Below are 21,361 nucleotides of genomic sequence, written 5' to 3'. Positions count from 1 at the left end.
GGTCCAGAGAAGGGCGACCAAAAAGGGGGAAGGTCTTCATCAAATGACTTATGAGGAGAGATTGAAGAATCTAAATATGTACACCCTGGAGGAAAGGAGGAGCAGAGGTGATATGATACAGACTTTCAGATACTTGAAAGGTTTTAATGATCCAAAGACAACGACAAACCTTTTCCGTAGGAAAAAAATCAGCAGAACCAGGGTTCACGATTTGAAGCTCCAGGGAGGAAGATTCAGAACCAATGTCAGGAAGTATTTCTTCACGGAGAGGGTGGTGGATGCCTGGAATGCCCTTCCGGAGGATGTGGTGAAGACCAGAACTGTGAAGGACTTCAAAGGGGCGTGGGATAAACACTGTGGATCCATAAAATCAAGAGGCCGTCAATAAAGAGTGGGTGGCTCGCCAGAATGATGGCTACTGCCTGGAGACAATACCCTTATTAAATAAACATACACATGCTTACTGTGACTCCAACATCGCTCTAAGCTTCAACAGCAAGAGGAAATGTGGAAAAAAGGATTCACACTCACAAAGCGGGGAGTAGCTTGCTTGTTACGGCGGTTACTACCCCAAACCAAATAAGCCTGATACTTCACTTTCAACCCATATCCAGCATAGCTCTCTGCTTCAACGGCAGGGGAGAAGAAAAACTGATACTTCTTGCATATCCAGCATAGCTCTCTGCTTCAACGGCAGGGGAGAAGAAAAACTGATACTTCACGCATATCCAGCATAACTCCCTGCTTCAACGACAGGGGAGAAGAAAAACTGATACTTCACGCATATCCAGCATAACTCCCTGCTTCAACGACAGGGGAGAAGAAAAACTGATACTTCACGCATATCCAGCATAGCTCTCTGCTTCAATGGCAGGGGAGAAGAAAAAAGGATTCGCACTCACAAAGCGGGGAGTAGCTGGCTTGTTACGGCGGTTACTACCCCAAACCAAATAAGCCTGATACTTCACTTTCAATGCATTTCCAGCATAGCTCTCTGCTTTAACGGCAGGGGAGAAGAAAAACTGATACTTCACGCATATCCAGCATAGCTCTCTGCTTCAACGGCAGGGGAGAAGAAAAACTGATACTTCACGCATATCCAGCATAGCTCTCTGCTTCAACGGCAGGGGAGAAGAAAAACTGATACTTCACGCATATCCAGCATAGCTCTCTGCTTCAACGGCAGGGGAGAAGAAAAACTGATACTACACGCATATCCAGCATAGCTCTCTGCTTCAACGGCAGGGGAGAAGAAAAACAACCAATAAGGGCTGAATAACATAGTCTGGGTAAAACAAATAAGCATGGGTGTAGCTTGCTTATTGCGGCGGTTACTTCCCCTACTACCCCCTAACTAATCAAGCTTGATATTTCACTTGGATGCAGCTCCATCACTGCTCTCTACATTAATGGCGGGGGTGGAAGGGAAATAGAACCAAAGAGCTAAGAGAAACAGATAAGTATGAGAGAAAAAATGTGTGAAGCTTGCTGGGCAGACTGGATGGGCCGTTTGGTCTTCTTCTGCCGTCATTTCTATGTTTCTATGATTTGCTCCATTAAATCTTCCCGATTCAGTTCCTCTGACTCATCACCCTCAAAGAGTTTTTCTAGCAGAGGTATCTCCCCAATACCATTCTCCAGTAAGGACAAGACTAAAGAATTCATTTTGTTTTTCTGCTAATACCTTGTCTTCCCTGAGTTCCCCTGCTATCTTTTGGTCCCCAGCTGATTGCCCCTCTGGTCTCCTCCCCTCTAGCTCTCCACCAGAGCTGTCGTGTCCCATCTGAGATTTCCCTGCAGATGGACAACATCCATCAGTGTGCTGATGTGAGCCCTCTGCTGTAAGGGCAGCATTGGTAAATGTTGCCAATAGGTGTAGGCCTCCTGAGGCAGCTTCTCCAATAGTTCACACAGCCTGCAAAATGTGCACCGGGTGGCTAGAATGTAGCATGCCATCTGCTTCCACTGTACCTCGTTGCCACCTGGCTGATAACTTGTTTGTTTTTTTTTTGTTTTTTTTTAATAGTAGCATTAAAGTGACCAGGCAGATTACTCCATTTCATTTCATTTTATTTGGGTTCAGCATGTTCTACAGAAGATCTACCCATGGTTTATATATACATCACCCACTAGTTCTTTAGCCTAAATCGGAACTGTTATGATGCTGCTCGGGCAATGGGAGATAGCTTTGCCTCTGTGGACGTTCCTCTAGCTGACTTTCCTTTTCCCTGTGCAGGTTGCCTATCCTGATTTGAGTCCCATTTTGCTCTTCTCGGAAGCATCCCTTGAGGATCTGAACGGCAGGCTGGAGAAGAAGGTGAAAGTACAGAATTTCCGGCCCAATATTGTGGTTACTAGCTGTGGAGCATTTGAGGAGGTAAGTAGCAATGCTTTGGAGCTGCTCTTTCTTCCTGTCTCCACTTAGAGCCTGTTTGCTTGAGTTCCACTGTTCATTTACTGTGCCGAGCCTGGTGGGAAGTGGTGAACGGGCAGCCGAGCTCTGCTTTTTTTTCCAAATTTGAGTGCGATTCGTGACATCCAGAAGAAGGCAAACGCCTTACAGAACTCAGCTGTTACATCCCACAGGTGAAAAATGAACTTCTGACTCCAAGAAAGTGATGAGAGATTTCCCCTGGATCTCGGTGACTGCTAGGCCCACCCAGTTGGTTTGATTGGCATGGACCTGTGGCCCTCTCATCGGTCATTCTTCTAAATGCCTAGCAGTGCTCCGTGGGAAACCAGAAGGCAGCATGCCTGGGATGGACATAAAGGGGATGAACTGAGTTAGGCAGATAACTAATCCGGCTAACTCCAATATTCAGCTACTGTAGGTTGTGATCCCTGTTTTATTGGAGAAGAGTATCACGCACAATAAGGGATCAATCACCAGGCAGACGAGTTGTACAAGTATATTTAGAAAAATGAAAAAAAAAAAATTCTGTATGTAAAGGTGGGGAGCAAATCCTCTTTCCCAGTGGCTCATCAGCACAGCCTTCAAGAATAATGTGAAAGATTCTATTTATTTTTGATTTTGTCTCTTGACCGTAGGGATAGAATACGAGACTCTCTTCAGTGTTCTTAATGTAAATGTTCTCCCTTTTAAACAATAACAACAAAAGCATTATAAGGCCACCCCCGCCACCAAAGTGGCGCAGGCTGCCCCCATTATGTGATAAGGGCAAAGGCCAGGCCTGGCTGGCAGGCAGCACTTTGGAAAAAATGGAACCGGAACCTGGGCCACTCGGGGGCCCCTACTACACCACCAGGGCTTCAAATGTGAGTTCTGGGGAGGTCTGGAGGGTGGGCTAGGGTGGGGATCCAGCCTTGGTGGGCTGAAGTTTTAACTTGGGGGGGGGGGGGGGGAGTGGGGATTGGGGCCTCTTAGGGGGACCATCGGCTCCTTTAACACACGCACCCTGAAAGCATCGCGACATGCGTTAGCTCACCTGATGCCGGTGGCAGAATAACGCAAGGTATTTTCAAATACCTCATGTTATCCCTGCGTTCAGCCATTTACCGTGTGGTAAACAGCCTAAAAGGCCTTAGAAAATGACCCCTTTAAATTTGTACTTGAGGTAATGGAAAGGTGACGTGACTTGACCTGTCGGCGGGATTTGGCACCCTGCTGCTCTAAGAGAGGGTAAGACGCCAGAAATTGAGCAGGTTGGCTTGGAGTATTAAATCGGTGGCTGCCCAGTGTTGCTAGTGCGGTGCGGACAGTTGGCTCATTCTGGGCTGAAAAGCTGCATCATGGCCAGGTTTTTAAATTTTCAGGGTCAGATTTGTGAGTAAGTCAGTAGAATTGCTGTGTTGGCTCACTTGGATTCATGGGGGGGGGGGGGGGGGGTCAACAAACAAGTTGTCGGTGACCTGCCTTATTGGAACAATTTAACACGCTTGTGATTTGCTTTGGAGAGCAATGCTCCCCTCGTGAGGTATGAGCTGTGGATAATATTCCCTGAATGTACATGCAAATTACAAGTTAGGCCTTCTGCAGTGTCCTGATGAGGGAAGCATGCTTTGTGTTTTTTTGTTTTTTTTTCAAAAGTATGTTCCAGATGTATTTGAGTTACTCCAATAAAGTCTCACGTACAACTGTTTGGAGGAAAAGTGAAAATTTTTGGGTTCAATCCTACTGCCCCTCGTTGTGACCTTGGCAAATCATTTTACCCTCCATTGCCTCAGGCACAAACTTAGATTGTGAGCCCTCTGGGGATAGGGAAATACCTACAGTACCTGAATGTAATCCATTTTGAAGTGCCAAAAAGCAGAATATAAATCTTGCAAATAAATAAATAGCTCCATGGAGAAGGGGATTGTGCGCGATGTAGGAGTGCCCTCTAGTGGTGGTATGGATAAAGTTCTTGTAGTGACTGGACTTGTCACTCGGTGCTCACTCTTACAGGAAAGATATAATAGCAGGGCCACAAGGTGATTATGCGAGGGTGGCTCCTAGCGCAGGTTGGTAATAATGGTCCACGCAGTAGCAAGCATAGCAACTTTTAGTGCTCCAGTGAAGAGCCTGTCTCAGGTGAAGTAGCTATTAAAAACCCTTTTCTTTTGGTCTAGCACTTCCTCCTGCCTGTTGTGGGTTTCTGACCCAATCAGAACCAGTTTCTGGCACCATGAGCTTTCGTTTGCAACTACCTGGGGATTCCCTCCTCCTCCAGTTTATCTCCCCCTTCTAACTCAGCTTGATTATTGCAGTGACAGTCCTGTTGCAGGGGCCATTCGCCAGGGATCCTTCTGGACCTCTGCTGCCATGGCCCCTAAATTCAGACATTAGGTGTCACTGTTGTGCAAAGGCCGAGACACCCCCCCCCCCTCCCCCAGGGATGATGAGTGCTGCCTCTGCAGGATCCTCAGCTGGCCCCTGTGGAATATCCAAACATGGCTAAGACATGCTTCCTGTTGTGTTCCTAGCCTACCTCTAAATGGGAGGTGGAGGGCTGTAAAACGAAGAATACTTCCATTATCTTCTGCTCCACCCGTCCCAAACCTATGGGTTTATCCTCCTTTCCAGCCAAATGGAGGCAGTGTTCTAATTTTTTATTTTTTTTTTAATGACATCAGTAGAACATAAGTACAGATCAGAACCAACTCAGCCAGTGTTCTCTGCCTCCAGTCGTTGGATGGGAGCTTTTTTGTTTTACTCTATTATATGAGGAGAATTTTCAGCGGATGGAAAGGATTTCATGCTACTTTTAGCCCCTTTACTTGTCAAAGCAGCTGTTTTATGGCCGTGGTCCTGCAGTGAAGCGAGCCAGACACGAATTACCCTAACTCTGTTACCAGTTGTTGTTGTGGTAAAGAGGGACTGTGGCTGGGTCTTAATTCATTCAGTAGTTGGCGAATTAGCTAATTACCTGTATCGAAGCTTTTTCTTATCTACCTGCTGCAGCTGGAAGCTGAATCTTTTTTTTAAATTTTGATGTCTGAGAAACGTCGGTGCAGCGGCTGTGGAGCAAAACTCAGTTCCTGTGAAGGGACATTATGCTTCCTTTGCCACGGTAAGTCTGGCTCCCTGGAATCACTGAAGTTTTCAGCAACTACCAAAAATGTAGTGTCCCATGATCTTATTGCTGGCATGCAGAAACCGCAATCAGGGGCAGCTTCTGTTGCATGGGAACCGTCGGTAGCAGCTGTTCTAACGGCTGATTTGGATTCGGCGGCCATCTTGGATGACACACTGAGCGCATCGTCATTAAAGGGAGGTCCCAGTGCAGTTCAGGGACCGCTCAGGTAGCTGCCGGGGCTTGATTTTTCTTTTGAGTCAAAGCATGATGCGACTTCCAGTGGCTCCATCATCTTTTTCACCAGAATTTTTTAGATTTTTGCATCAGGCACTTAATGCTTTACAAAGAGGGTCGTGATGATGTTGATAACTTGCAGGCTGATTTTTCTACAGCTGAATATGAGATCTCAAAAGAGAATCTTTTTCTCTGGATTTAAAATTTTCCTCCTTATTTAGCTATGGAGGATGATTAAGGAGGAAGCATCCTCAAATCTCTAGAAGAAGGCGAGATTCAGTCATTGGAGGATGAGGAGGAACAGATTAGACTATTCCATAAGGAGGAGATGGCCACGCTAATTTTACAGGTCTTGGCAGCCTTTCGTCTTGAGGAGAAGAAAGATGAACCTGTTCCTGATTGGGATCCTATTCTGAGGGGTTCGCGTAAAACGGTTTCTACTCTTCCTCTTCACCAAGAGATTGAAGCTATGATCCTGGCTGAGTGGGAATTCCCTGAGGCTGGTTAGAAGCATCAGAGGATTTTTAATAGATTATATCCATTACCTTCTAAGGTTTTGGATCGTCTTTTTCAACAGCCTAAGGTTGAATCTTCAGTTGTGCTGTTACTAGAAAAACTACTATTCCTGGAGGAGGAGGTGCTTTCCTTCAAGATGCTCAGGATAGGAAGTTAGAGGCAGTTCTTAAAAATCTTTTTTTCTGCATGCTCCTTTGTATTACAGGGAACAATTTGTGCTAATTATGTTGCTAGATCTCTGCTTCACTGGTTTCAGCACTCTTCTGAGTTACTTAACTCAGCAAGGATGGAGTCTGCTGCGGCCTATATACCTGATGCTTTCAGAGTTTCTGCTAGGTCTTTGGCTCTTTCTGGGGGAGTCAGACGACTCCTTTTGGTTAAGAAATTGGTCTGCTGATTCTTTATCAAAATCCAGGCTGTCTCATCTTTCTTTCAAGGGTAAGTACCTTTTTGGGGAAGATTTGGATCATTTTAATAAAGAGTATGGGAAACCAAAAGGTTGTGAGATTACCTGAGGATAAGGCTAAACCAAGTTTTCGTTTTTATAGAAGCCGTACTCAGTTTTTGGAAGCCAAGAGATATAGCCAGGTAAAAGAGTAATGCCTCAATCTAGTAAAGAGGAGAACACCTCTCAGTCCTTTCGTGGTGCAAGAAGATCAAGACGGGAGTTTACCCAAACTATCAGGACTTCAAATAATACACAATGAAGTCAGGAGGATTCATTTTCCAGGAGAGCCAATAGGAGGCAGGCTACAGGCTTTTCTTGGGGAATGGATCCAGATTACTTCGAATCAATAGGTTTTGGATATAATCCATTACGGTTATGCTGCAGAATTGAGGAGTTTGGCAAAGGATCGTTTTGTAGTTTCTCCTGCCCACTCTCCCATAAAGGTGGAAGCAGTTCATGTGACATTAAACAAATTGGTTCAACTACAAGTAATTTGTCCAGTTCTTTTATCAGAGCTTAAAAGGGGGTATTATTCAATGTATTTTATGATTCCAGAAAAGGATGGCTCTCTCAGACTGATATTAGATCTAAAAGGGTAAATTAAAAAAAAAAAAAAATATATATATATCCCTCATTTCCATATGGAATCTCTTCACACGGTAATTGCCCTAGTTCTTCAGGGCAAATTTTTATCTTCCCTAGATCTGAAAGAGGCTTGCTTTCATATTCCTGTGAAACAAGATTTCCAAAAATAGCTTCACTTTTGTATACTAGACCAACATTTTCAGTTTGTGGCCCTTCTGTTTGCCTTGGCTATGGCTCCATGGTGGTTGTAGCAGCCTTTTTGAGAAAGAGAGGAATTTTAATTCACCCTTACTTGGATGATTTCCTTACTTGGATGGTTTCAATGTAAACCGATGTGATCTGTATTTTAATACAGGAACACCGGTATATAAAAATCTAAAAATAAATAAATAAATAAATAAATAAATGATTAGTTAATAAGGGCCACATCATTCTCCGAAGGGGTAAAGTCGACAGAGATAGTGGTCTCTTTACTTCAGCGTCTAAGTTGAGTGATCAGTTTTTCAAAACGTCATTTACATCCCGCCCAGAAGTTGGAACATCTAGGAACAGTGTTTGATTCTGCGGCTGGCATGGTGTATTTACCGCAGAAGAGAATTTTAAAGCTTTGTGCTCAGGTAAAGGGTTTTTCAGTACAACGAGCCCCAACTGCGTGGCATTACCGTCAGATTTTAGGTCTAATGACTTTGACTCTACAGAGTGCTATGGACAAGAGCACACATAGACACCTGCAGATTTCTCTTCTTTCAAGATGGAATCCTCAGACTCCGAGTTATCAGGGTCGGCTTCCCTTGTCTGACGAGATTTGTGCAACTCTAAAATGGTGGATTCAGTTGCCAAATTTGAAGAAGGGAATGCCTCTAGAGGCTGCAGTTTGGGAGCTTTTAACAACGGATGCCAGTTTGGCAAGATAGTGATCTCATTACAAGAATCTTTACACTCAGTTTGGAAACAGAAAGAGACAGAGTGGTCAATAAATCATTTAGAGACCAGGGCTGTCAGTCTGGCTGTACTGTACTTTCAGCCTCAGCTTCAAGAAAAGTCAGTAAAGGTGTTATGCGACAATGCAACAGCAGTGGCATATATAAGCAAACAGGGAGGAACTCGCAGTCAGGATGTGTTGGAGGAGACAAACCTATTTGCTTGGGCCAAGAATCATCTATTGCATTTGACAGGGCAATGTCCAAGCAGATTATCTAAGTCGGAACATAATAGATTCAGGAGAATGGTAATTAAGCCAGGAAGCCTATTTACAAATAGTTCAGAGATGGTGCTTTCACCAAATAGATTTAATGGCGTCCAATAAAAACAAAAGGGTATAAAGATTTTTCAGTCATCACAGAGAGATGAACAGCAAAGGAATAGATGATTTCCAACAAAGTTGGAGGGGTTACAATCTTCTATATCTTTTTCCCCCATGGCCCTTAATAGCCCGAGTTTTAAGGAAAATAGAGAAAGATAAGTTATTGGTGGTGCTAGGAGCGCCTGATTGGCCAAGAAGACCGTGGTATGCAGATCTAAGGAGACTTCTAGTGGATCAACCATTACTGCTCCCTCAGATGAAGGGTCTTCTACATCAGGGTCCTATAAAAATGGAGAATCCAGCTCCATTTTGGCTTACAGCTTGGCTATTGAAAGGGAAATATTAGCAAAGAGAGGCTATTCCCATTCAGTTATTAGTACAATATTGCATTCTAGAAAAAGGTCCACTTTTCTTTCTTATATAAGAGTTTGGCATAAATTTGAGAATTTTTGTTTGAAGAAGGGATTATCACCATGGAAGGCTCAAATAGGAGAAATTCTCTCTTTTAGGCAATGTGGTTTGGACCAAAGTCTATCATTTAAACTCTTTGAAGGTTCAGATAGTGGCCGTTTCATGTTTTGGGGGAAAAATTAATGGTAGTTTAGTTTCTTTCCATAGGGATGTTTGTCATTTCTTAAGTGGAGAGAAGCATTTCCGTCCTCCTGTAAGACCAGTTTTTCCTCATTGGAGTTTAAATTTTAGTTTTATAAGCATTAACTGGCTCACCTTTGGAGCCTTTGGGAGACTCTACAATTAAGGATTTAACTCCAAGACAGACTTTTTAGTTATTACCTCCGCAAGGCAAATTTCGGAATTGCAGGCTTTGTCTGTTCAATCTCCATTTTTGCGTGTTACAAAGAATTAAGTTATTCTGAGACCAGTCCCTTCTTTTTTACCTAAGGGTTATATCGTCTTTTCATTTAAATCAGTGTATTGTTTTACCTTCTTTTAATAAGAGGGAGTGTAAGGGAAGGTTTAGTTTCTTTAAGATTTTTGGATGTCAGAAGATGCTTTAAAATTTTATCCTGAGAAGACAGAGGTTTTCCGGAAGTCTGAGAGGCTCTTTGTTCATTTTTGTGGTCCTCGAAAGGGGGAAGCAGTTTTGAATCTGCCTCCAGGTACAACCAGGCGACGTGCCCAAGAACGCCCACTGCCAGAGCGTGAAGTTTCTAGCCACTGACATTGTGATTTTTGGAACCTTATTTTTCTGTATTGACTGCGCACTGAACACAAGTGCTCCTTCTGTGATTGTTCTCCTGCAATCAGGTTTAACCGGTAAAAGGATTTTATTTCGAACAGCCCTCACGGTGGTGGGTGTGCTGCTTGTGCTGGGTTGCTGCAGAGGGACCTCCAGAAAACCCTAAGAGGAAAAACTTGTCCTTACCCCCTCCACCTCCAAAGTGGGAAGAACCTGGGAGCATGGCCCATGTCAACCAGAAGAAGCTGGAGTAGGCACTGCGTGGAAATAGCAAGTGACCTTCTCCAGGATACTCCCAGAGTCCAAGGTGGGACCCATAGGCATGGCTGAGAATCACGGAAGGAAGGCCACAAAGTTTTAAGATATGAAATGATCTACAGTAAAAGCCCGATTGCCTGGCGCTCAACTAACTCTGCTCTGTGCTCTGTCCACTTCTGCATCAGTCCCAGCTCTCACTGCACGGGAAGGGAGGGAGAATGGCAGAAGGGGAGAGGTTGGATTGGGGAGCAGAGTCTGTTTTCTCTGTTCACTCCAACATCACCCCCTGCTCTCCTCCCCTCCTGATTCTCGCAAGTTGCTGCCTGCCTCAGGAAGAGAGGGGGGCTCTCAGATAAGAGCATGTGGATCATTGGGCTTTTACTGTATTTTAGAAACGAGTCTGCCTGGGATGAAAAGAACAAACACAATTTAATAGAGCTCTAAGAGGTCTATATTGAAAGGCATTTCACCAGATAACTTAGAACTTATCTGGATGAATGCTGACTTCTGAATATTTTGGGCACTTATCCTACTAAATTTTATCTGGATAACTCATAATCCAGCTAAAATTTAGCCAGATAACTCAGTCCCAGAAAGCCCCTATGTTAAGTCAGCAGGATAACTTATAACTTACGGGTTTCTTCCTTCCCTAACTACTCTATGGCACGACCGGAGTTAGCCGGATAAGTTATCTGGATATCTTTAACATGGTTGGGTATATTTACAGATCTTCGTTTTCAGATTTTATTTTTTCTGTCTTATATTCCCTGGGAATTTATCACTGTTTATCATTAATGCAATAAACTTGTGATAAACATTGATAAATTCCCAAGGAAAATACACTGCAAACTGCAAAGGAAGGTCCCCCCAAATATATATATGTAAACCGGCATGATGTGGATTTAGAAAAACTCTAAATAAATAAATAAATAAATAAATAAATAAATATATATTCAATTCTGTGGCTGTGCCGCTGACTATCCCGCCAAAGTTAGCCAGATAAGTTTTCTCCTGAAAAGTAATTGAGCTTTTGATATTGGGAAAGGAAAAAATCTCCAAAATGTTTGGCAAAGGAACTGCTGGGAAAAGATGTGGAAGGCATTTCTTTTGTGCGACTCCAAGGAGTCACAGCACGGAGGAGGGAGGAGCCCATAGGCGAGTGATGCAAATTTGCAGGCGGCACAGCTGGAAGCCGAGGGCGGGTGCTTTGGCCCATGTGGCGTGTTGGCTCCGCACGGGTCAGCAGCTGAGAGCACCCATAGGAGAGGTATCAGAAACAAGCAGAGAACCGCAGCGCTGGAGATGAACCGGGCAAACTAAACTTCTGTGGCCGCAGGTCTTCCCATTCAGGAATTCTAAGTAACCATTTGGGCATTAAGAGGATACTTTTTTTTTTAAATAACCCGCGGTGTTGCATGGTAATGAGCACGCAGTCGGGTAATGGTAAAATTCTCACTCACTTGTCCTGCGCATGTACAAATGGTGCATGGATTTGGCACCTGATATTTCTGAGGGGGGGAGGGGGGAGGAGAGGAGTCCAATTTTGGGTGTTTACCTCCCCTGACCTGAACACTGCCCTGGGAATACTTTAGCCAGGTTAAAAACAGGTATTTGGTGTCGTGAGGGGGAAGAATTTTCAACCAAGGCGCTCTCCCCATGTAAATACCTTTTTTGAAAATTGTCCTTTTAAATGAAGTTGGGTGTCCATGGGGAGGGTAGGCAGGGGTTCTTGGAATCAAGCCCCTTTTCCACCGAGGGTCGTTTTGGCCTTTTTGGTGAAAGCTCCGTAAGGCCTGCGGCTGCTGCTTTTAAGGTGGAACTGGTTCATCTCCCGTGCAGATGTGAGGACCTCTGGGCAAACTCCAGTCCACCAGAACATTTGGAGTCTGTCCTGGGTTTTTCGTTTCCCGACTCCTAAGCATTCTGGGATTCCTAGTCCTGAATTTTTCAGTTGATCAACGACAAAATATTGAGTTGATAGGCTAGGACTGGTTCACTGTCCCTCATAGCCTGGACGTGGCTAAAAGTTATAAAATGTAGTGATGGGCCCAGTGGGTGCCTGTAAGACCATTTCCAGTCTCCTGATAGGAGCTGGTCGCAGGCTGCAGAATAGCAGGCGGCCCTGCTCGGTTCTTGCCTTTCCTGGTTTTTTTTTTCCTACTTCCCTACTTTGGCCTCTGTTCGGGTTTTTTTCCCCCGATTGTTTTTAATTATTTTGTATAGATGCTTGACAAAAATTGAAGCCTTCCCTTCATGGCTCTGGCCTGTTTTTTTTTTCTATTCCACACTCGCTTTCCTTAAGTCCGCGCGCCAGCAGTCTGTGCTCTGGTTGTGCTCGTGGCGTTACCCGTGCGAGACCTCGTGGGGTTTGGCACGGCAGCCCCCCGACTTTACAGAGATTAATTATGGCGGAAGTCAATGTAAGCAGGAAGTGCTTTCAGAATCTATAGACACCCAACATCTCTCAACTGCCAACTGCCCGTCGGCAGTGAGCCATGTGCAGCTGGAGAAACTATATGGATTTTAATATTTTTGACTCTTCCTCCCTTCCCTCTAACGTTTTTGTTCTGCATTTACCTTTCCCGGTTAAGTCCATTATCAACATCGTGTCTAGCAACACCCGATACATATCTGAAAATAAAAGGTGCTTAAAATGATCTGTGTTGTGTGGTAACGTAGAAATTGTTTTCCTCTTAGGATACGTGGGATGAAATCCTTATTGGCAATTTGGAAATGAAACGAGCGCTGGCTTGCCCCAGGTAGGTAACTGATTGTCCTATCGAAATCTTGGGATGCTCGTGCAGCTGGCTGGGAGTGCGTTTCGTGGATGTTAGTCTGTAGTAGGAAAAGCGACACAGAGGCTGGTGGCACCTCTTTATAGACACACGGATTTATTGAGGCATAAGCTTTCAAGGATAAGACCTTGGACAAGCCACTTCACCCTCCATTGCCTCATCAGGTACTTGGGCTGTGAGCCCTCTGGGGACAGGGAAATACCTACAGTACCTGGATGTAATCCGCTTTGAAGTGGCTGGAAGGTGGAATTTAAATCAACATTTTTTTTAAAAAAATGGTTAGATATAGATGGTGGGGACTAATAGTCCATACCGCCAGTGAAGATCTCCTAGGTTGAGGTCCATGTTTGAACGCGCGTGTGTAGATGTCTTTTTTTTAATTGGTAAAACATGAGCTCTGCTCTAACCCAATGTGGTAAATGTTTTTTCTTTTTTTAATTGTCGAAGGCAGTACCAGTGTGTGGGGCAGAAAAACAGTCAGCCAGAGGTCAACATCAAGCAGCCTTCTGTCTGCAAAATCCCCATGCTGTAAGGTTGCCCCGAACCCCAGTGAAAGCAGAGCCGAAATGTGGCAGGGTTTGTAAGATTCTTGCATAATCCAGCCATGCCCCGCTCATCCCCCAGGTTATAATCCTACAAATCCTGTCTGTATTTAAGCATTTCTAGGCAGGCTAGCTTGTAAGTGCACCCAATTTAAAGAGACGAGGGCTGAGGAGATGGACACAGACTTTTTGTTTTTTTTTTTGTTTTACTACTGGTCAGGAAATGAAATCTGAAGATCCTTTCATTTACTGTGAACAGTTTTTTCCCTAGTGCAATGTCCCTAAAGATTTTTTTTTTTAAACAAAATCACATTTATTTATTTATTTGAAAACACTTCAATCCTGCATTTAGCCAAAGGTCAGAGTGAGTCACAATAAACAGGAGAAACCAGTCAAAAAGTGGATGTGCCCAACGTGTCTCTTCTCGAGCCCGGAGTGTGAACTGGAACCATCCCCTAGAAAGAACTAAGAAGATGCATCTTGAAAAAGAAAGGTCTTCAGCAGTTTTTGGAAGCTCGGTGTGCACACAGCTGTTCAAAGCGGCTCAGGCCCCATCTTCCAGAATATGGGTGCGGCCATGGGAAAACGCCCTATCCCTTATCTCCGCCAAATCAGTAGCACGAAGGGAAGGAACATCAAGTTGTCCATGTAGAGCTGCGGGATTGCACTGATCCAAGGCATCTCAATTTTGTTTTTAATTAGTTTGTGGATGAACATAGCAGTTTTTGTATTTCATTCGCCATGCCACAGGCAGCCAGTGATAACGCACTTCATTCCTTTAGAAGTTTATAATTACAGTAACGCACTTCTGGCTGTGATAGTGCATATCGTGGGGCTATTGCTTCTGGGCGCACTACAGTACACCATGCCGTGTTGTGCATTCTTGCCTGGCCCCTCTTCCCTGCTCACCCTTCTGAATACGGATGCTTTGTGTCGCCGTCTCCGAGGTTGTGCCTGGTCTCATAACAAACTCTGATGTCTGTCTGTTTGAAAAATAATGCACGTTCCTCAGGTTCAAAACACCCCCATGTCCCTAAGGTTCCTTCTCTTTGCAGGTGTATTCTTACCACCGTGGACCCCGATACAGGGATCATCACCCGAAAAGAGCCGCTGGATACTCTGAAAAGGTAGCCGCAACTTCTCTAAGTAGTGGAGATCATTGCATGTCTAGACTTGCTCTGGAGTGCATGTGTTTGAAAATACAATGCTAGAACTGTGGAGAACTTGTAGCTCATGCACTCAAAACGCTATGAATGATCTCATTGCTGTCCTACAACCGGTGGAAGTTTGCTGCACGCATATACAAGAAAAAAAAGACACACTTTTTGTCACACAAAGGGCAATGCTTCATTTTTACAGGTCTGGACTGCCGCAAAGCCCAAATCAGAAATGCTGCCCATCGCTTATCTTGGCAGTATCTCCAGCTTGCATTATGTAAACATGTCTGATGCATTTCTGTTCGCTGTGCTCGCCAGCCAATGTGTATGTTGGAACGTTCTGGGCCGGTTAATGACGCTCTCGTCTCTTTGTTTTGTTTTGTTTTTTTTCTCTCCCCCTGCAGTTACCGTCTCTGCGATCCCTCTGAAAAGCACATCTTTAAAGCAGCCCCTTTGTTCGGGCAGTTCTTCGGAATCTTAAAAACAGGGTCTCTCAAGGTCGGAGACCCTGTATACAAGATGCTCTACTGACAGAAGAGGGCAGGACGGGCCTTACTCAAAACAGAATCTAGTACTTGGGGCTGAAAACAGTTTTGTTCTGCATAAAATCATTTTCTAGGGCAGTGGTTCTCAACTTTTGTTTTGTGCCGGGTCACACCTGACAAGATGATGCTCACATGCACGACACAGTGAACATAGGACAGTCACAGCGCTAAAAGTAAACATATACTCTGGCATCCACACAAACCCCCAAAAAAGGGATGCAGAGCAGAACTGGGATATTTCCCTGTACTTCTCACCATTCAAACAAAGATATTCTGATTCTGGTGTTATCTCAGTAACTCCATTTACTACCGGGTGCGTTGTAAAATCAAAACCTGAAAAAAAGACTCAGCACGTGCAAAAGCCCTACCTATGAAAAGGCAGCAATGCACCCCCCCCCCCCCCCCCCCATTGCACATCCTGTTGAGTAAACATAACAAATAAGACTGCTTACATGCTAATAAAATACCTCACCTCAGTCACACCTTCACCAAGTATAGAACAGGCCACAAATGATAAATGTGGAGGCAAAAACTGGAATGGAAACTCCAAAAAGCCCCTCTGCATGCAGCGCAAAACTGGAGAACTAGAAACAAACACATTTCCTCTTACAGTAAGCAAAGTACAAAGATAGAAGAAATGCACATTCCCAAAACTGACATCATAAGGCTCTTGCACCCCATCACTCCCCCTCCATATCATCATCGCTCACTTCTCCCATTTACTCCCTTTCAATCATCCCCTCATACTTACAGCCCTGCCCAGCATTCCTTACCTCCCCAATATCATAATCCTTGTGCACGAGACAATCCCTGCCCCTGCCTGCCTAACTACCCGCAGCCCCCCCCTCTCCCCACCCATCATTCCCAACCTCCTGTCCCCACTCTCCGGTCTCCACCCACAGGGTGAAAGCAGCATCAGCCGCATCACTTCCAGCCCCAGAGGGCAGAAGATACAGTTGGTGCTCTGTCTGGCCCAGAAGAGCAGGAGTTGGCGATGTCTCGCTCTGATCTGGGTGATGGAGGTGCCAGAAAGAGAGGGTGGGGAAGCGAGAGGAGCGTCTTATCAGGCCCAGTTAAGGAGAAGGCAACCATCTCCCATGCAGGCTGATGGGGGGAGAGAGCAGCCTCCCGCTGGCCCTGTAAGACACCTCCTGACACAGCAGTGTGTCTCGCACTCCTGTTGAGAACCACAGCTCTACAGCACTTGAGAGAGGATGTAAATGGTTTCTCTTTTTGTAATTTCTGGCGTTCTGATCGTGCGGGAGGGCTTACTGAGAAACGTAATGCTGGGTTTAATTACAATATCCTTTTTTTTTTTTTTTCCTTCATGTGGGTCTGGGTGAGATGGAAATGGTACAGCTGGGTTACCTGGTGAACTCTTTACATTGTTTGTTTTTTTTTCCCAAGTCCGCAGTGTGTCTGGCTTTATTTGGATCCTTCTCATTTTAGTTGGTCAAATAACCATTCACCTTGGTATTATGTGGCACTGGTTCCAAACTTTGCCCCTGAATCTTTTGATTTCATCTTTGTTTCCCTACTAGGGGTTTGCCATGTCTTGGTTCACAGCTGATACAACAATATATATTTTTGCCACTTTTGTAAGAGACTGTTGTGAAAGCTAAAGCTTTTCTAAAACTTGTACTTGTGAACCAGATTTTTTTTTTTTTTTTTTTTAGCAAAAATATCTGGAGACGTAGGAATGAACATAAGTAACTTTGCTAATCTTTCCTATGCGTTGATGGTATTCCAGATTGTAATTCTGCTGGGCTTGCCTTTAGCGTGGCGATCATGTGTGAGCAGAAGCTGCTTTTTATTTTGTTTTATTTTTTTACGCCACCACCGTTGTGATCAAAGGGAGGGAAGGGCCCGAGATTGGCCTCTAGGATGTGATTCACAGTCTCGATCCTCTCCTCTCCGGGTCAGTATTGAGATTGTGACGTGTGGTCCCTGCCTCCTTGCATTGTGATCTCAAGGCTCATGTACAGATTGCCTAATCATCTCACTGTACTTCATGAGTTAACAAATTAATGAACACATGAGCAAGTGGTATATGTTGCTTCTCTGTGCAGCATTTTGGAAGTAAATGAAATCTAAACGTCACCTTTTACTGATTGTATGTACCACTCCACACTTTGACTTAGATTTTACTAGTGCATAGATTTGTTTTTACTGCTTCTTCCCAGCATTTGTAGTGTGTTTTGTTTTGGGTTTTTTTTTTTTCAACCAATTTTGCTTGCAAAATTCAATTTCTTTCTTAAAAATACAAATTTAAATAATCCTGGGGACTTCTTGTTTAAATGTCAACTTTTAAAACCTTGAAGCAATCCAGAATGTGGGTACTAGACTTGTCAAAACCTATGTGGCAGTGCTGACCATGGCGTGGGTCCGGATCCATGTCTGCCATAAGACTGTGCTGCCAAGGTGCCGAGTGCTGATATCCCGAGGAAGCGATGTATAACCACCTGTATAGAAGAGAAACTGACAGCACACAAACCGCTATGGAAAATGTAAAGATTTTTCCTATTAAAAAAAAATATAAAAACTTTTGGTTTAGTTGTTTTGTTTTTTTTTATCTTTTTTTTTAACTATTTGAGAACCTAGATAGGTCAATAAGCTGGTGAAGGGGGATGTTGGGATTGTGTTAGAATTACATTTTGGGCAATGGAGAAGGGCAGGTGCTTGGGGTGGATGATGCTCCTTTCCTTGGGGGTCCAGGCTGAAGGACAGGACCACAAAGGGTGCTGCGAGGAGAACCCACTCTTTGCTTCCTCTTTGTTCTCTGCTGACACCTTTTTAAGGACAAGATGAGCTTAGTGGCCTATCATCCACAGACTATGACAAGGACAAAGGATCTGGCGATAAAAGTAGTTGGAAGAATGGACCTAGAAATGAGTGTATCGGACAGACAGGTGCAGTTCTTGTAAGGTCTGATTTTAATGTAGAGAGTTGTGAGATCAGCAGCTAAAACAAGAGTTGCACAGTCCTGGTTTTGGCAGAAGCAAACTGGCTTGGTTTTCACACGGAGAATATGCATTGGGCATATCTGCAGGCACTCAGTCTGAGAACAGAACTCAGGTACCTGGGAAATCTCGGCTTGTTTTTGGCCCAGGAGGGCAAAGGTTATTCACCTCTAATGGAAAAGCAAATTGTGGGTACCTGATGGGAGAGTCACAAGTTTCAGGTCGTCTTTCCTAAATGAGCGGCATTCCTCTCACTCAGAATGAGCGGCATTTTGAACCCCCCCGCCTCATGTGAAAAAAGCACATCTTACATCAATAAGTCCAAAAGACCTGCTACTTAATAAGTGAGAGACTCAACTAATCCCCAAATAATTCCTAGGCCATGAACTTTGATCCCTGAATTACAGGGCTTTAAGGGTAATGGTTATGGTGAAACGACTACAACAAAATCAGTGATATGAGAAGAAAGGAAAGATGGGGAGTGGATATGATAAGAGATGTAAATACCTCAAATGTATAAACTGAGCCTACAAGCAGTAAGCTTGACTTAGAGGACAGAATGTGCCCAAAAAGTGGTCCTTAATCCAGTCCTCAAGCCACAGTCAGCCAGTTGGGGGGGTTTCAGGATATTCACAATGAATATGCATGTGGGAGATTTGCATACAATGGAGGCAGTGCATGCAAATATCTCATGTATAGTCATTAGGGATATTTTCAAAATTAGAGTAGCTGGGTGTGGCCTGAGGACTAAGTAGAGATCCATGGCGCTAGAACAAGAGGTCATGCTACGAGGTCCCGGGGGGTTGCACTCAGGAGCAAGATCTGAAAATATTTTTTCTCCAAAATGGTGGTGGTTGCATGGAATAGACTCCTGCTTATCCCCCATATTAAAAAAGTGGGGGATAAGCACAGAGAGGGAATCCCTAGTAGCAAAGAGGAGGGTAATGAAGGAGGTGTAACCTGCATGGGGTGGCAACCACTTCCCAAAACAGCAGTGGTATGATGGTGTTGAGATTCCAAGAAGGCAGTGGGGTAACTTGCACACAGCAGCAAGTACAACCATAAACAGCAGCAGTATGATAGCACTGAGTCTCCAAAAAACCTAGGGATGTGCACTTTTTTTCACAGCAAATAGAAGCCACTACCTCTCCAATTAATCACTAGATAGATACAAGGAGAGAGGAAAAAGGATACAATCCACAAAAGATTAAAGAATTCTTAATGCAAACAAATGACAATGTCAAAAGTCAAGGCTCTATAAATCTTTAATCTGCAGCCTCTCGCCACGCAATGGGCCGCAGGCTGTATTCAGCCTGTAGAGTGTTTTTCATCTAATCATTTATTGTCATTTGTTAGTCTGTATTTAAACAGTTGTACTTTATTATATCTACAATTTTTTATTTAGTTTTTCACTTTTATATTAAACCAAATGGAGTTTTAAGACTCAGATGATAGAGCATAAGAGTGCAATTGTGAGAAGTAGAGTTGAAGCACCGGTGGTACAACATTGTCTACAATACCATCACACGTTTGATGATTTGAGATTCGCTGTGATTGAAAAACCATTGCCCTGTAATCGTGGAGGAGATTTTGATGGCTATCTTCTGCAAAGAGAACAGAAATGGATATATTTTTTTGATACGGTGGATCCTAAAGGACTGAACAAAGAGATTGATTGGTCCGTTTTTTAGAGTTAGGTTGTTATGCGCCCTTTAATCCTGTAGGAGTATGGGAGATGTAGTGTTCAAACAGATGGATTTGTCTCGGATTTCCGGTGACGTCAGTTTAGAGATGCATTTAAATCACTGGTTTCAAGTTTGAAGTAGACATCTGAGACGCTGAGGTGCCATGTTCGAATCCATTTAGAGACGGTTAATGTTTGTCCGGGTGAGTGTTGAATTTGAATAAGTGCGTTTTTGGGAATGATTTCTTGAAGTGTCCTTCACAATTTTGGGGTGTTGAAAGATATAAAATTGAGTTTAGTCTAAAAGCTGGAGTGTCTAATTTTATTGTTTTTAATTTGTAGGATTACAGAATATTTTGCCTACACGAATTTAACAAAATTCCCCTGAAGAAGACTGAGGTTCAGTTGAAACATAATTCATGTTGGGATTATTTCTGAATGGCATAGCTTGGTGATATAACAGATTTGATTTGTTGGGCTAAGTATTCCTTTTTATAAATTTGGTGATTTGGTGGTAGAGTCTGGGGTAAAGATGCGTTTAATATAAAAGTGAAAAACTAAATAAAAAATTGTAGATATAATAAAGTACAACTGTTTAAATACAGAGTAACAAATGACAATAAATGATTAGATGAAAAACGCTCTAAAGGCTGAATACAGCCTGCGGCCCATTGCGTGGCCAGAGGCTGCAGATTAAAGATTTATAGAGCCTTGACTTTTGACATTGTCATTTGTTTGTATTAAAAATTCTTTAATCTTTTGTGGATTGTATCCTTTTTCCTCTCTCCTTTTTTTTTGTCATTTTTGTTTTGTTATTTGTATGATTTCATTTTTTAAATAGTTTGGGGGTGTTTATTTTGGGTTTCCCTCATTTTGGAGTTAGTGCGCACTAACTGACATGATTACCAATAAGTTGGGGAGCAGTTTGCTAGCTAGAGGTTTGGTTCTGCATTCCCATTGGCTGTCTCCTTAGTTACTTGTTTGTGCTGCCAGGATTGCAAGGGGGTTGTGGGGGGATGGCCAGTGCCTGGTAACAAGTGTAAACAAACAAATGGTGTAATAAATAATAGCCTCAAGTTCTAGTCAGCAAAAGCATGTAATGCAAATGCATATTTTGAATTTGTCAATCCTTTTGTGTTTCAGGAAAGGGACCCTGGCATTTTGGGACATGCATACTTTGAATTCTCCTGGTGTGAGACTGTGTTTTTGGGTGGAGGGGTGAATAGTGAAAGTATAAGTGACTGGGTTTAATGTATGGGGTGACAGGATAGAGACTGGATGGGGTGGTGACTGGTGAGAGAGAGAGTCAGCCTGGTGTTTGTGGCGGGTGACCTGTCACCCCATACAGTTACCCCCACACATTCCAGGCTGCCTCTCTCTCCCACATGTCATCCCATACAATCACCCCAGTCACTCCCCCTCTCACCAGTCACTCCCCCATGTTCCAGGCAGCCTCTCTCTCACCAGTCACCACCTCAACAACTCTCCCTATCTGTCACCTCAAACAGTCACCCCAGTCATTTCCCCTCTCACTATTCACCCCCACATACCAGGCTGCTTGTTTCTCACCAGTCACCACCCTAACCAGTCTCTCTCCCACCTGTCACTCCCCTCTCACCA

The 21,361-nt window shown here is 43.8% G+C and overlaps 1 protein-coding gene across 1 annotated transcript in view; it reads left to right on the top strand.

Annotated features, from left to right (window-relative positions):
• The window catches only part of MARC2 (mitochondrial amidoxime reducing component 2), a 31,482-nt gene extending 13,840 nt beyond the window's left edge, over positions 1-17,642 (top strand). Inside the window, exons 4-7 of the mRNA XM_029593159.1 lie at positions 2,237-2,377; positions 12,756-12,817; positions 14,451-14,522; positions 14,957-17,642. Coding sequence (XP_029449019.1) covers positions 2,237-2,377; positions 12,756-12,817; positions 14,451-14,522; positions 14,957-15,083 — 402 coding nt within the window. The 3' untranslated portion in view covers positions 15,084-17,642. The remainder of the gene's footprint in view (positions 1-2,236; positions 2,378-12,755; positions 12,818-14,450; positions 14,523-14,956) is intronic.
• Positions 17,643-21,361: the final 3,719 nt, after the last annotated feature.

This window comes from Rhinatrema bivittatum, chromosome 3, assembly GCF_901001135.1.
Source record: "Rhinatrema bivittatum chromosome 3, aRhiBiv1.1, whole genome shotgun sequence".
NCBI lineage: Eukaryota > Metazoa > Chordata > Amphibia > Gymnophiona > Rhinatrematidae > Rhinatrema > Rhinatrema bivittatum.
Note: the sequence above shows the minus strand (reverse complement) of the source record. Positions and strands in the feature narration are given on the sequence as shown.